Below are 14,056 nucleotides of genomic sequence, written 5' to 3'. Positions count from 1 at the left end.
GAAATGGATCTATGATTGAAATGTCAGACCTCTACCTATTTCCTAAGTGGGTGAACTTGCAAAATCACAAGGGGTGCAAATACTTCATATAGAGATTAACCAATTTTAAAATTATATAATTATAATTTAGACCTGGCGTCCACATACCTAGACATCACATTTTGGGTGATGTAGGCCACACTTCAAAATCAAATGTTAAAGATGCAGGCACTAAAGTAATTTTCCAGTACTGAACGGTTTCTTGTAAAAGATGTGGAAAATGCGAGATTGCCTTGGTTGAAATGTGTTATCGGTGTCGTTGATTGCTATTGCATTTCAAGTTAATTAAAATTAAAAGTTTCAGAATTGGTCCTGGTGTGATGTCACATAATTATGCAAGTACCTGCCCTCTTTGTTCTAACTCCATGCTCACTAATTTCGGGAGCGCTGATCACTAAGCAAATCCGTCTGAAGGTTGCCACTTTTTAAGTGAGCCCCACCAAGCATACGGTATAGTGCAGTATTCAAATGTATATGCAGGAATTCGCTGTGGTTTTGTACAATACTTTTGTCACACGACGGATATCTTAAATACAACTACGACCTCCAGCCTTGAAGCCATAGTTGTCTACAGCCTTTTGTTTGTGTTGGCGCCAGGTTGTCAATATTCCTTATTTCTGCGTAAATAAAAGCGGCATGGAAAATGAATGAATGAATAAATCATCAACAACGCATTTTGGAAGCAGGAAGTTACAGCAAAAGCTTGCCTCCTGACTGAAATACGCCTCGTTTGTGCATGGAAAGCCCTTTTCTTGAAGCGAGAGTGTCAAGTCAGTGACTATTTTAGGGTTTTGTAAAAAAAATAAAATAAAAATAAAAAAATGAACACTTCAGTCCCTCTCTAATATTGCGGGCTAAAAGACCCAACATGTTATGTTCGCCTATATTTACCATTTACCATTACTGTATGAGGATGCCAGCTCTTAATGAGTTATTTTTTCTTTTTATTACCAAAAATAGTCACTCTGTAAAGGGCTAAAATGGCAAATTGAACCCAACAATGGCAAAAATCATAATGGATGGTAGGAGAACAAACAAAAAGTCAGTTTAATCCAGCATTCATACCATTTATTTGTTTTTTGTCAAAAAAGCACAAACATAAAAAAGGAATATTTTATAAGGCAATTTTTTATACATCAGTTTGGTATGTTTCCTTCACTCCTCACCCTGCGACTAGAAACATGAAGCAGAAGCTGTGTAGTTCTGCTCATGTCAAAACAGCCTATACTGCATTAGAAAATACATCTAGCATGTTAAGATGCATAACCACCTGATGACATGACTAAACTATTATGACTTCTTTTCAGTGAATGAAAATAAAGTCAAGAGTAGTGAAGCTTTGGTGGATCAATGAGGAAACTTCAAGCATCAGTGATTGGAAATAAGCAGAGAAATCCAAAACTGTAGAGGGAATGCATTATTGCCTCTAAAAAGGGTTGCTGCACTTAAATAGTTGTATTTATGTCCATGGTATTATGTTTACTATACAAGGGCGTCTAAGTAATTGTTAACTGAACCTAATGGTTTCATTTGGCAACAGATGAGCTCTGCCCATAAGGCAGACAACACAAAATGCTGGGGATAATAACGTAAAGAAAAGACAAATCGATGTGCGTTGTATTTGAACTTAACACACAAAATATACAAAAACAACACAGGGTTAAAGCCCAATTCTTTTTTTAAATTGACAATTTCTCTATGTGCTTACACACACACACAGGCCAAAAAATATTTATCACCTATTGGTCTTTCTCACAAAGCACGAATGCTGATCTTGTTCAAAATCCTTTAAAACACTTGAACGCAGTTGGGATTTGGTCATGAGGTGGTTAAAACGCAGAAAAAAGAACATATTTCTGTTGAACAATGTAAAAGAACTACTGAGGGCCATTAGTCCTAGTTGGAAAAACTCCTAGAAACACAAACGGTGGATTGAAGATGTGTGCACTTAGTGACAAACATGACTTTGAGCACGTGGATAACAGTGCCCATTTCTTTTAGAACCTATTGTGACCCAGATAAGATTTAGTCAAGCAATTTGACACAATCCTACCGGGTTCACTCATCTGATTTTCCATGTAGTCCGTTTTACATTGTGTGTGTCAAACATGTGCTCCTAATTTTAGACCGTCTTCCTGGCTGTCAGCACCCGAACAATGCTGCCCACTCCTCCGGCGGCCAGTGCCTGCAGATATACACAAAAGGTTTCTTTTACTTGACAGTCAACAGATATTTTGCATTGATAGTCATTTTCGGACTATAAACTGCTATTTTTCTTCTCCATTTTGTCCAGATTAGACAGACTGTGTGCAACTCCAGATTAACAAATGTTACACTAAATGCCTCCCAAAATGTCCCCCACGTCAATCTTAGACAGTTTAGCCTCTTGGACTATGCCACTTTAACAGAAATTGTGTCAAAATTAAAGCCCACAACATGCTGCCTTGACATCCTTCCTTCAAACTTTTTCAAAACTGTTTTTCATTGCATAGCCCCAGACATACTTCAGATTATAAATACTTCTCTCCAAACAGGAGAGTTTCCTCAGACTTTAAAAACTGCAGTAATAAAACCTCTCCTAAAACAACCTAATCTGGATGCCTCAACCATTAGTCATTACAGGCCAATATCAAATCTGACATTCCTGGGGAAAATTATCGAAAGGGTTGTGTTCGAACAGATCCAGAATTATATGATGCAAAACAATCTTTTTAACTCATTTCAGTCTGGATTTCGACCACAACACAGCACCGAGACTGTGCTTATCAAAGTCCTAAATGATATTCGTCGGAATACCGATGCAGGCAAATCATCTGTTCTGCTACTATTGGATCTCAGCGCCGCATTTGACACGGTTGATCACAACATACTACTCAGCAGATTGGAACAGTGGGTAGGGCTTACTGACACTATTCTTCAGTGGTTCACATCCTATTTACATGATAGGGATTTCTTTGTGTCAATCGGAAACCATCAGTCAAAACGAACCAAATTCACGTGTGGAGTCCCTCAAGGGTCAGTTCTTGGACCACTCTTATTTAACATCTATATGCTTCCGTTAGCTCAGATAATGGAACAGTACGACATCTCCTATCACACTTATGCAGATGACACACAACTGTACATTTCTGTGTCCCCACATGATTATAGTCCCTTAGTCACCCTGAGCAAATGCATTCATCAAATCAATGAATGGACGTGCCAGAATTTTCTCCAGTTAAATGTGCAGAAGACAGAGGTGATCATTTTTGGGCCAAAAAAGGAAAGGTCAAAGATAAGCAGCCAACTTAGCACAATGTCACTTACAGCTACAAATCAAGTCAGAAACCTTGGCGTAATTATTGACTCAGACCTAAAATTTGATAGCCATTTAAAGTCCGTCACTAAATCCGCTTATTACCACCTAAAAAATATAATCAAATCAAAATCAAATCAAATTCCAGAATTAAGGGGCTTCTGACTCAACAAGACATGGAAAAACTTATGCATGCATTCATTTTCAGCAGATTGGACTATTGCAACGGTATATTTACAGTTCTTGATAAAAAATCAGTCAGGAAGTTGCAGCTGGTACAGAATGCTGCAGCCAGAGTCCTCACAAATACAAGGAAGTTGGACCACATTACACCAGTTTTGAAATCGCTACACTGGCTTCCAGTAAGTCAAAGGATAGACTATAAAATACTACTGCTCGTCTACAAAACACTTAATGGCCTTGGACCAAAATACATGCTTGACTTGTTAGAGTCCTATGAGACATGTAGACCCCTAAGGTCGTCTGGAACCGGTCTTCTGCATGTTCCAAGAACAAGAACCAAGCAGGGTGAGGCAGCATTTAGTTATTATGCTCCTCACCTCTGGAACAAGTTACCCGAACGTCTGAAGTATGCTCAAACTGTTAGCTCTTTTAAATCAGGGCTAAAAACACTTTTGTTTAGCACTGCATATCTATAACTGTCTATATATTTCAATCTACCTGCTTTCTATTCCTCTTGTTTTTATCTCCATTGCTGATTTCAATTATTATTAGTAGTAGTAGTTTTTGTTTTATTTTTATTTTATTTATTTATTTTTATTCTGTGATTAAATGCGATCTTTTGTCTTCGTTTCTACGTTGTGTTGATTTAAATGTTATTTTTATGATCTTCATGTGATGTAAAGCACTTTGAATTGCCTTGTGTTGAATTGTGCTATATAAATAAATTTGCCTTGCCATTTGAACTCTGCAGCTTTTATAATGAAGCAGCTTATTTAGGATTATCATTTTGGGACAAATGAGTGTGATGATTTCTTGTTAAATTTTTTTTTTTTTAATTAACATTTCATTTACTGTATTTTCCGGACAATAAGGCGCAACTAAAAGCCTTTGATTTTCTCAAAAACCGACAGTGCGCGTTATAATCAAATGTGCCTTACATACAGTGGGGCAAATAAGTATTTAGTCAACCGCTAATTGTGCAAGTTCTCCCACTTGAAAATATTAGAGAGGCATGTAATTGTCAACATGGGTAAACCTCAACCATAAGAGACAGAAGGGGGGGGGGGGGGGGGGGGGACAGAAAATCACATTGTCTGATTTTTAAAGACTGTATTTGGTCAATACCAAAAGTTCATCTCAATACTTTGTTACGTACCCTTTGTTGCCAATAACAGAGGCCAAACGTTTTCTGCAACTCTTCACAAGCTTTTCACACACTGTTGCTGGTATTTTGACCCATTCCTCCATGCAGATCTCCTCTAGAGCAGAGATGTTTTGGAGCTGTCGTTGGGCAACACGGACTTTCAACTCCCTCCACAGATTTTCTATGGGGTTGAGATCTGGAGACTGGCTAGGCCACTCAAGGACCTTGACATGCTTCTTACGAAGCCACTCCTTTGTTGCCCTGGCTGTGTGTTTGGGATCATTGTCATGCTGAAAGACCCAGCCACGTCTCATCTTCAATGCCCTTGCTGATGGAAGGAGATTTTCACTCAAAATCTCTCGATACATGGCCCCATTCATTCTTTCCTTTACACAGATCAGTCGTCCTGGTCCCTTTGCAGAAAAACAGCCCCAAAGCATGATGTTTCCACCCACATGCTTCACAGTGGGTATGGTGTTCTTCGGATGCAATTCAGTATTCTTTCTTCTCCAAACACGAGAACCTTTGTTTCTACCACAAAGTTCTATTTTGGTTTCATCTGACAATAACACATTCTCCCAGTCCTCTTTTGGATCATCCAAATGCTCTCTAGCAAACCGCAGACGGGCCTGGATGTGTACTGGCTTCAGCAGGGAGACACGTCTGGCAGTGCAGGATTTGAGTCCCTGGCGGCGCATTGTGTTACTGATAGTAGCCTTTGTTACTGTGGTCCCAGCTCTCTGTAGCGAGATTGTCAGTTGTCTTGTATAGCTTCCATTTTCTAATAATTGCTCCCACAGTTGATTTCTTTACACAAAGCGTTTTACCGATTACAAATTCAGTCTTCCCAGCCTGGTGCAGGTCTACAATTTTGTCTCTGGTGTTCTTCGACAGCTCTTTGGTCTTGGCCATAGTGGAGTTATGAGTGTGACTGAGTTGTGGACAGGTGTCTTTTATACCGATAATGAGTTAAAACAGGTGCCATTAATACAGGTAACGAGTGGAGCCTCGTTAGAAGAGGTTAGACCTCTTTGACGGTCAGAAATGTTGCTTGTTTGTAGGTGACCAAATACTTATTTTCCACTCTAATTTGGAAAAAATTCTTTTAAAATCTAACAATGTGATTTTCTGTTTTTTTATTTCCACATTTTGTATCTCATGGTTGAGGTTTACCCATGTTGACAACTGCAGGCCTCTCTAATCTTTTCAAGTAGGAGAACTTGCAAAATTGGTGGTTGACTAAATACTTATTTGTCCCACTGTATATGGATCAATATTGGTTACTCATGGCATGACATTCCCTTTAGCGCAGCTCCATCTAGTGGATACATAACGCAACCCCAACCACTACTACTACTACTACGCCTTATAATGTGGAAAATAAGGTTGTTTCGCTCGTTTTCGCGTCAAGATGATTTTGCTACATGGGTATGTGTGCATTCATAGTCTCTAAAAACTAGCACAAGTGTTCCATTAAGACAACACCTGAGTTTAGTGCTGCAATGATCAATCGATTAAATCGAGTAATTGGATTAGAAAAATGCTTCGAATCAAATTTTGCTGCTTCGAGGATTCGTTCAATTAGGGTGTCATTGTCATTTTTTTTTTTTTTTTTTTTTTTTAAGTGTTGCATTTCGTTTTATTGACTTGGGTGGACACAACAACAATGAATATGCCATAACTCCATAACTCATCTAACATGGCTGAATCCAGATGCTCCCTGTTAAGACCAACGTAAGTTTTTTTGTTTGAGCTCATGTATTTATTTTTTTATACTATAAAGTGTTTAGGGGTGCAGTTATCGATTATTTTAGTAGTCAATTAATCGATGGACTAGTTATTTCGAATAATCGAATAAGGAATATAAAAAAATTTAAATACCTGAGTTGAGCCTCAAATGGTATAAAAAATAAATGAGGATATATGTACAACAAAAGAACAATTGGCTAACTTATATAGCATAAGTCCGCGAGCTTAAATGCTATAAAATTTCATTGTTTTTTTTTTTTTTTTTTTTTTTAAAACAATGCTCTTAACAAATAGCTCATATTCCCACAAGAAATGGCTAAATAAACATTTAAACTAAATTACAAATGCATTTAAAAAAAAAACCATTAGCTCCAACAAAAACGTAGCTTATCTTGATCTTAACAGGGAGCAGCTGGATTCAGCCATGTGAAATGAGGCAGACTAGAGGGCAGCGTATCCGCCCAAATCAATAAAACTAAATGCAAACACTTTCAAAACAAACCATTACAGCGCCACTTTAATTACTCGAAGCAGCAAAATTTAATTCGAATTTTTTTTTTTCAAATCGAATACTCAAACGAATAATCGTTGCTGCACTAAAAGTGTTTGAAGAAAAACTCATATTTTGTTTTTGCATTTAATATTTTCTTCAAAGTGCAATCTTGGCAAGGCAAAATTAATGTTATTGCAGGCATAAACACTTGTTTTTTTGTTTCACATATCCTATAATTTATTCTGCAGCACATTAAATGTTTGTAATCCGATTACTCGAGTATTTGAATGAACAAATCCATATAATTAAAGCATATACTTAAATATTCCATTGCTGTAGCCCTACTCGAGTTCTCGTGTGCTCCAACGCAAATACATCCATAGCTTTGCGTCAAGGTTCTAAAAACTGATTGTAGAAGATGAGCTTTTAATGCAAAAAAAAGATTTTTAGCGCCAATACAATGCACTGCAAGCACCAATTAGCAGTGTTGAACCAGCACTGAGGACTTTATTGTTGACAAAGGATCAGTTCAATGCTAGATGCCTTTGCAGAAGAATAATTTAAGGCTAGATGTGACAGATTTAAAGAGGACAGACAGCCACAATGCGCTACGACAAAGTTGCTCAGCTGTTAATGTAATAATATTCGAGATTTTCACTCAGCATCTCTGTTTCCACAGCCTGTCATAAATATGATATTAACAGATGAAGTTACTGACCAAAGATGAACAATCAAATGTTCAAAAGCGTTCATACTTCATCCTATATTAGTTGTATGATACTTTTAGGGAGCCGGGTGATCATAGTTCATTTGAACTTGTTCTAATATTCCTGAGTGGACCTGGATTAATAATGTACCTTTTCATGCCACTGTAGGAGGACAGCGCTGCTATTTTCCGATGGCCTCTCAAAGCCTTTGTAAATGTATTTCATCAGCAGGTCCACTCCATTTTTGTCCAGTGACTGAACTCCTTTCTCAATGTCGCTGCTCTTGAAGGCGCTGAGCACTTTCAGCACCAAGTTCTCCGCACGGTCCTGGTGAGAAATGGAAAGAGCTGGGATGATCCAAACACTGCACCAGATGACAAAATGGCATGAAGAACCAAGACCCACCTTGACGTTCTGGTTCTTGGTGTTGATTGGTGGGTTCTTGAGAACAGCGTGTAGAGCTGCCATGTTGTCACCTGTGCAGGGTCCAATTAAGGATATGACATACTAACAAGCTAAATGAGACATAATAGCGTACCGCACAAAGGCTATTTTTAGACCGCAAGGCTGCGTGACGTCACCATCGTAAACCGGAAGGGGGTCAACATAGAAGCGCGCTTGCATACACCTAATGCTAGAACTGCTTGTTTTCTGCTGGTAATCTTTCAAAAAAGAACATGCTGATTAAACATTGCTGCTATGGAACTTGTAGAAACGACTCTAAACATTACGACCGTCCGCATACGAAGCATGTTTTCTTCATACGGTTCCCGAAGCCAAAAACTCAGAGGGAAAAAATGTGAACAATGGATTAACTTGTGCGGACGTCCAAAACACCAGTTAAACTAGAGGTGCCCGATAATGGGAATTATGACGTCATCCCAATAAATCCAATAACAATATGTTATCAGACCTATTAATATTTTTGGCACGGTGTCGGTTTGGGATGTGTGCGTTGGTTTCCATTCCTGTTTTGCCGGTATGCAAAGTTTTGTTACTGTTCTAGAGGCCATATTTTTCCTTCACTGAGTTATAAACCTTACTATGGCAATTAGCAAATGTTTGCATTTTACAGTGTTATGTTTACAAGTTCTAGAGAGGCCTTTTGGTTATTGATAGGCTTGCTGTTCTATAATTGACAAGTTAAGAAAGTCGTTTCATGGACCAAGACGAACAAAGGCTCCTCTCCTGTTGCACCTAATGTTTTATCTGCTGACAAAGCACAATACCTGTTGGGTTTATGTTTGTTTTAGATCAGTGCTCATGGTTCAGGGGGACACATCGTCAATGATATTGACTGATTGATTGTGATTGACTCAAATTATATTTATTTGAAAAAATTAATATGGGCACTTTATTTGAAGTCAAAACTGTTCTTGTCATTGTTTTGTTTATTATAATAATGTTCATATCATCATGAAAATTCTGGTTTGATCAAAGGCAAATCTATGCTGAATCAACCACTAATATTTTTTACCTACAGGTGTTCAAAAACTCAGGTGAATATACATTGAAAAATTATATATATATTATAGGTTATCATATCAGTATCGGCCTTAAGGAGTAGGAAGTTATCGATATCGGTTTCAAAAAATGGATATCATCCACCCCTAAGTTTAACGCCAGCAAGATGAAGCCATTCACTTTCATATACAGTAAACATTTTGTTGGGGGCCATGCTCCTACAGATCGACAATCCTGCCCCGAAGAGGTATGCCATTTTGATATTTTTACTTATTTTTTAGCGTGTCGTTTTGCCGTGGTGTTTCTGCCTGACAATGAATAACCTGAAAAAAAATTAATTTTTATTTATATATCACAAAAGTCATGTAGGCCTATTTTTCTAAACTATGGATATTTAAATAAATTAGCCATGTTTGGCCTTGGTCTTTTTGTAGTAAGCCTGTTCATGCTTACAGGTAGGCTGTGGATCAGGTCAGCTCTTATTCCCCGTGTTTTTAAACCCTTGACACACAAGCCATCTCTTTAACTCAACATTTGTATACTCTTCCACATCTTTACCAGTGAATTTGGCACCAGCGACATCATTTTCAGACAGAATTGGTAGGTTTGGCTCAGTAAACATCTCGCTTGTAAACCATTTACATACATCCAGCATGAGGGACTAACGTGAGTTTGACCCCCACCTAGCAACAGTTGCTAACGTTATGAATATTAATGAGCAAAGGTGACGTGTTACGAGCGGTATTCTACTGTTGCTTTTTCTTTAAAATAAATAATACTATCACTGAATAGCATTCGATTGGCAGAAACAAATGTTTAAAAAAAATAAAAAATAAATAAAAAAAACAATACAACGAATCTTCCTATCTAATAGGCGGAAAAGTGAGGTGGGTGGGGCTTAGCCCTTTTACAATAAGGAAGTGCCGCACTTTCATACCTTATAAGGCCTAACATCCAAACATTACCCGTCGCTTTGCTATGTAACAAGTTGAACCGCGCAAAAAAAAGCACTGGCGTATTGTGTTTTTTTTTTTAGCAGTAGTCACTCGTTTTTCGAGAACTAATGGTTTAAACACAAGGGAGAAAAGGGGAAGCTGGCTTCAAGCGTATTCAGCCACACTTGGAAACAGAAATCCCTAGGAATGTGACTAACAGGCAAGTCTAGGCAGTGACTGGCCTCATTCGTAGACGCCCGATTAGGAAGAGACCGTGTCTTCTATCTTAACGCTACAAAAGCAAATTTCGAACAGATTTTACTGTAAAACTGTAACAACAACAAAAACTCCGCAATATGCTTTGCATGTTATAAAAAGCGGGATAATACACGAAAAGGATATTGTCTGACGAGAGAGTCCACCTCCGCCTCGTCGGGACCCAGCTGGTTCTCCCCTCCGTCCTCCTCGTCTACAAATTTGTTCTCGTCGTACTCGTCCACGTCCACTCGCCTAAAGCGGGCAGACATAACGTTCTTCGACATTTCGCTAATGAAAGAAAACGGCGAATTCCTATAGAATCAAAGAGCGTTAATGTTGAAGCTTAATTTCCGGCCTTTTCGCAGTCAACTGACAAGCAGGAAGCCTCCTGGCGTGCTCTCCTTCCTTGTGTGGCTTTTGGTTCCGCATTGTACGCCATTGCCCCTCGTGGTTAATATCTGAAACTGCAAGCAATCCTGACCGTGACCGCAAGAGAGCCCTCACACCTAGCAAATGTGTCAAAAGAGTGAACCTTTACAGCGATACTGGGTTTATTCTAATTTTATTTAAACCATATAATAAAATACGGAATCCAGCACAGCTCTTAAATTCAACGCTAAACAAGAACGTTTTTAAAGAAATAATTTATTGACACGTCATTCCATTACGAGCCCTTTACAGACAAGTGACTGTGTTATTTTTTGATAAATAAAAAGACAAAAAAGAAACAACCTCATAAAGATCTCGCGTCCACATACGTAGACATCACATTTTTGTGGATTAAAACTGAAGATAAGGTAAACATTGACTTTTATATATATAATAATAATAATAATAAAGATATGAGTAACAAAAAATAAGTACAAATGACTTTAATTATGCACAGTGAAATGGAATATATTTTGAAGATAAAGCAAAACATTGACTTAAAGGAAATAAATAACTAGCCTTACATAAATGAACAACAATAAGTCCAAAACGCACAATAAAATGGAAGCTGTTCCGAGCCTCCACAATAAAATAAAATAAACCCCATCAACTCTTTTCCTATCTCTTAGAGATCTGATCAGTTTTCTGTTGTCTTGCCCGTGTAATTCAATAAGCTTGTTTTTTTTCTCTATTGTTAAAAAACGTGCAATTAGAGCTAACTATCCATGCTGATCACAAGTCTGTATGTCAGCCAATTGAACAGACAGCAGAGTCCAGTTATTTAAAAAAAAAATTTTTTTTTTTTGCTGCCTGCTTTGTGCTCACCGACGCGACTTGTCAGATACAGAGAGATGCTGGAAAGAACAATGTAGAAAAAATAAATGAATAATATCGATGGAAACGGATTACACTACTCAAACACTTTATTAGGCTCATTGTTAACACTTGTGTATGTAAATCTGATGTTGGTAGCTTGTTCTTTTTGGAGATGCATGTGTGGCAGTATGGCATTAAAAAAAAATTTTTTTTTAAACATGGAGTTTTGACAATTGCCGTCATATTTTCGGGATCAAAGCACCGCATGCCGGAACAGTGTTCCAGCCTCGAAACTCATGCCGGTGTAGGTTCACTATCCTCTTCCCCTCACTATCCACTCGCTCTCGCTATATGATTGGCCGAAGAGTCGAAATGCTGTCCTGTGAAATGCCTGTTTAAAAATGTTCCCGTTGTTACTTCTTGCGTTCGCTTAAAAGTGCCCATTTAAAAAGGAAAAGCAATGGATGATACTCCATGCAGAGCGAATTATTAACAAATGTTACACCATTAACACCATTATAATCATATAGCGAGAATAAGGAACGTCACTGAGAAGCGCAGGCCCCCGCGAGTGGATAGTGAGGGGAATAGGATAGTGCACCTACACCGGTACGGAGTTCCGGCTCACTTTCACTCCTGCCTTCTTGCATTTGCACCAAAAAATAATTTGTTCCGAAGAGAGAAAAAAGAAGGGAGCACTAGTGCGAGCAAAGATTTTTCCTCTTTAATTCACTTTTGCTCCTGTAAAACATAAGAGATCTGAAGATGTCTTGATCCATATCTTTTTAGCTCACAACTAATCAGTTGTTATTTTAGAGCTGACAATTTTTACAGGCGAGTATGCCTCCAATAGCTAGCAAGATTCACAAATTCCGATCAGATTGGCTCAAACTCTTCACCTTGGCTAATGCTAGAAGACTATCTTATGTTCTGTAATTATTGCAAAGGGCAGAAGCAAACTGCGGTCAAGCCAGCGGACCTTCGTGTTCCCGTGATCAAATGAGTGGACCCTAAGATTAGCACACACGCTTAGTCTAAGCATAACAGTAAATGCAATCCAAGGGGCAGGGCCGGCGCTAGCTATTTTGGTGCCGTAGGCATAAATGCTTTGTGGTGACCCCCCTCCCCCATCCACCAATACAAGACAAAACATTCAGGGATTATACGGTGAAATATTGTTTTGAACCATGGTACAAACATTTTCTAAATTAATTATAGTATTATGCAGGCCTATATTTGAAACACAGATACATGAAAACTTTAATATTCTACCTTTATAGACATGGACTGATAGGGCACTATATAAACATTCTGGACATAATGTGGAAACAATGAATATGAAAGGGGAAATCTACATAGCTTTAAGATTTTTTTTTTTTCTAATTAGTTTCACCAGTAGATGTCGCTCTTGGCCTCTGAACCTCTCGAAAATGACTACGGCTTCTTACTAATGGAAAAATTTCGGTATCAACATAGTCGTTGCATAAAACCACTACTGGTATGTCTCGTAACATTCCATTTAATTTTCATTGTGCAATGAATTTGCAAGTCACATCATTTCCACCACAGCGTTTTGGAGTGTTTTTTTTGGTTGTGCACACTAATTAACCGATCATAACCCGATTTCTGAAGTTAACATATTATTCAACTGGTCATGTAAAGAGCATGATCCGCTATCCTTTATCTGATAAACACCGCTATTTTACATCTCTGAGCATGTGTACAAATGGAAAAACGGATGTCGCTAGAGAGGCCTTAGGGACGCCAAACTGATTCGCTATCAGCCTATGGGCCTACTCTGCAGTTAGCGAGCTTGTGTAACGCAATCGCCACACTCGCATTTGAAGAGGTTCAGTGGGACAACTTCAAACAAGCATGGGTTTTTGGTAAACATGGAGGAAGGCCTATGCTGAGACCAAGAGTTTTACGTCATGTACTTGGAAAGAAATCGAACTATTGACTTAACATGTAAACCAGTTTTTTCCTGATTATCACATCACTGAAGTGCACGTAAATGCGTCAAATCTCATTATTGTCATTACGTGGTTATTCCCAGTTATCAGATTATTGTAGTCATGTAAACGTAGCTGATAATAAATAAACAATTATTAAAAAAAAAAAAAAAAAAAAAAAAAAAACATTCTTACCTGCAAGTGATGCACGGGCATCATCTTGCTGCTTTTTCCTCTTCCTTTTTTCCGCCCCTGACTCTTGTCTTTTCGATGACATTTCCTTTCAAGAATAAACTTCTGCCAAATTTGCGACTGAAGCATAATGGAGCAAACCACTAGGGAATTGGGGGGGGGGGGGGGGGGGGGGGCACCAAAGGTAGACTGAAGAGAGGGCCGCACAGGAGATTCTTTTTTTGTGTAAATAATGAGCCTATGTTATTTATATTTGTATTAATTGCATTTATCAGGCTTTACAAAGTTTTATTTTAAATACTATATATTGTTGTTATTATTACAATTACTATTTTTTAGGATTTTTTACAAACTTGATTTTTTTTTGTGCCCCTTCAGGCAGAGTTGGTGCCCTACGCGC

The 14,056-nt window shown here is 38.2% G+C and overlaps 1 protein-coding gene across 2 annotated transcripts; it reads right to left on the bottom strand.

The window, feature by feature from the left end:
- Positions 1–1,085: 1,085 nt before the first annotated feature.
- On the bottom strand, positions 1,086–10,709 carry arpc5b (actin related protein 2/3 complex, subunit 5B). 2 transcript variants are annotated; one of them, XM_057840745.1, is made up of 4 exons: positions 10,412–10,705; positions 8,016–8,088; positions 7,761–7,937; positions 1,086–2,224 (listed from the first exon to the last, which is right to left on the bottom strand). In XM_057840745.1, exons 1-4 carry the CDS (start codon positions 10,549–10,551, stop codon positions 2,162–2,164), a joined length of 453 nt encoding a protein of 150 aa, XP_057696728.1. In that variant the 5' UTR covers positions 10,552–10,705; the 3' UTR covers positions 1,086–2,161. The 2 variants fall into 2 exon arrangements, with proteins under 2 accessions (XP_057696728.1, XP_057696727.1); XM_057840744.1 differs by having other exon boundaries at positions 7,761–8,088; positions 10,412–10,709.
- Between the last annotated feature and the right edge of the window lie 3,347 nt (positions 10,710–14,056).

Source organism: Corythoichthys intestinalis, chromosome 7, assembly GCF_030265065.1.
Source record: "Corythoichthys intestinalis isolate RoL2023-P3 chromosome 7, ASM3026506v1, whole genome shotgun sequence".
NCBI lineage: Eukaryota > Metazoa > Chordata > Actinopteri > Syngnathiformes > Syngnathidae > Corythoichthys > Corythoichthys intestinalis.
This window is presented reverse-complemented; position numbering and strand designations above follow the sequence as displayed.

Excerpts from the sequence above, each read along its gene's own strand:
- arpc5b (XM_057840744.1), bottom strand. The coding sequence starts at position 10,551 with ATGTCGAAGAACGTTATGTCTGCCCGCTTTAGGCGAGTGGACGTGGAC. Across the intron at positions 8,089-10,411 it reads GTGGACTCTCTCGTCAGACA|AGGTGACAACATGGCAGCTC; the intron begins ATATCCTTTTCG and ends TGGACCCTGCAC. Across the intron at positions 2,225-7,760 it reads TCCTACAGTGGCATGAAAAG|GCACTGGCCGCCGGAGGAGT; the intron begins GTACATTATTAA and ends GTATATCTGCAG.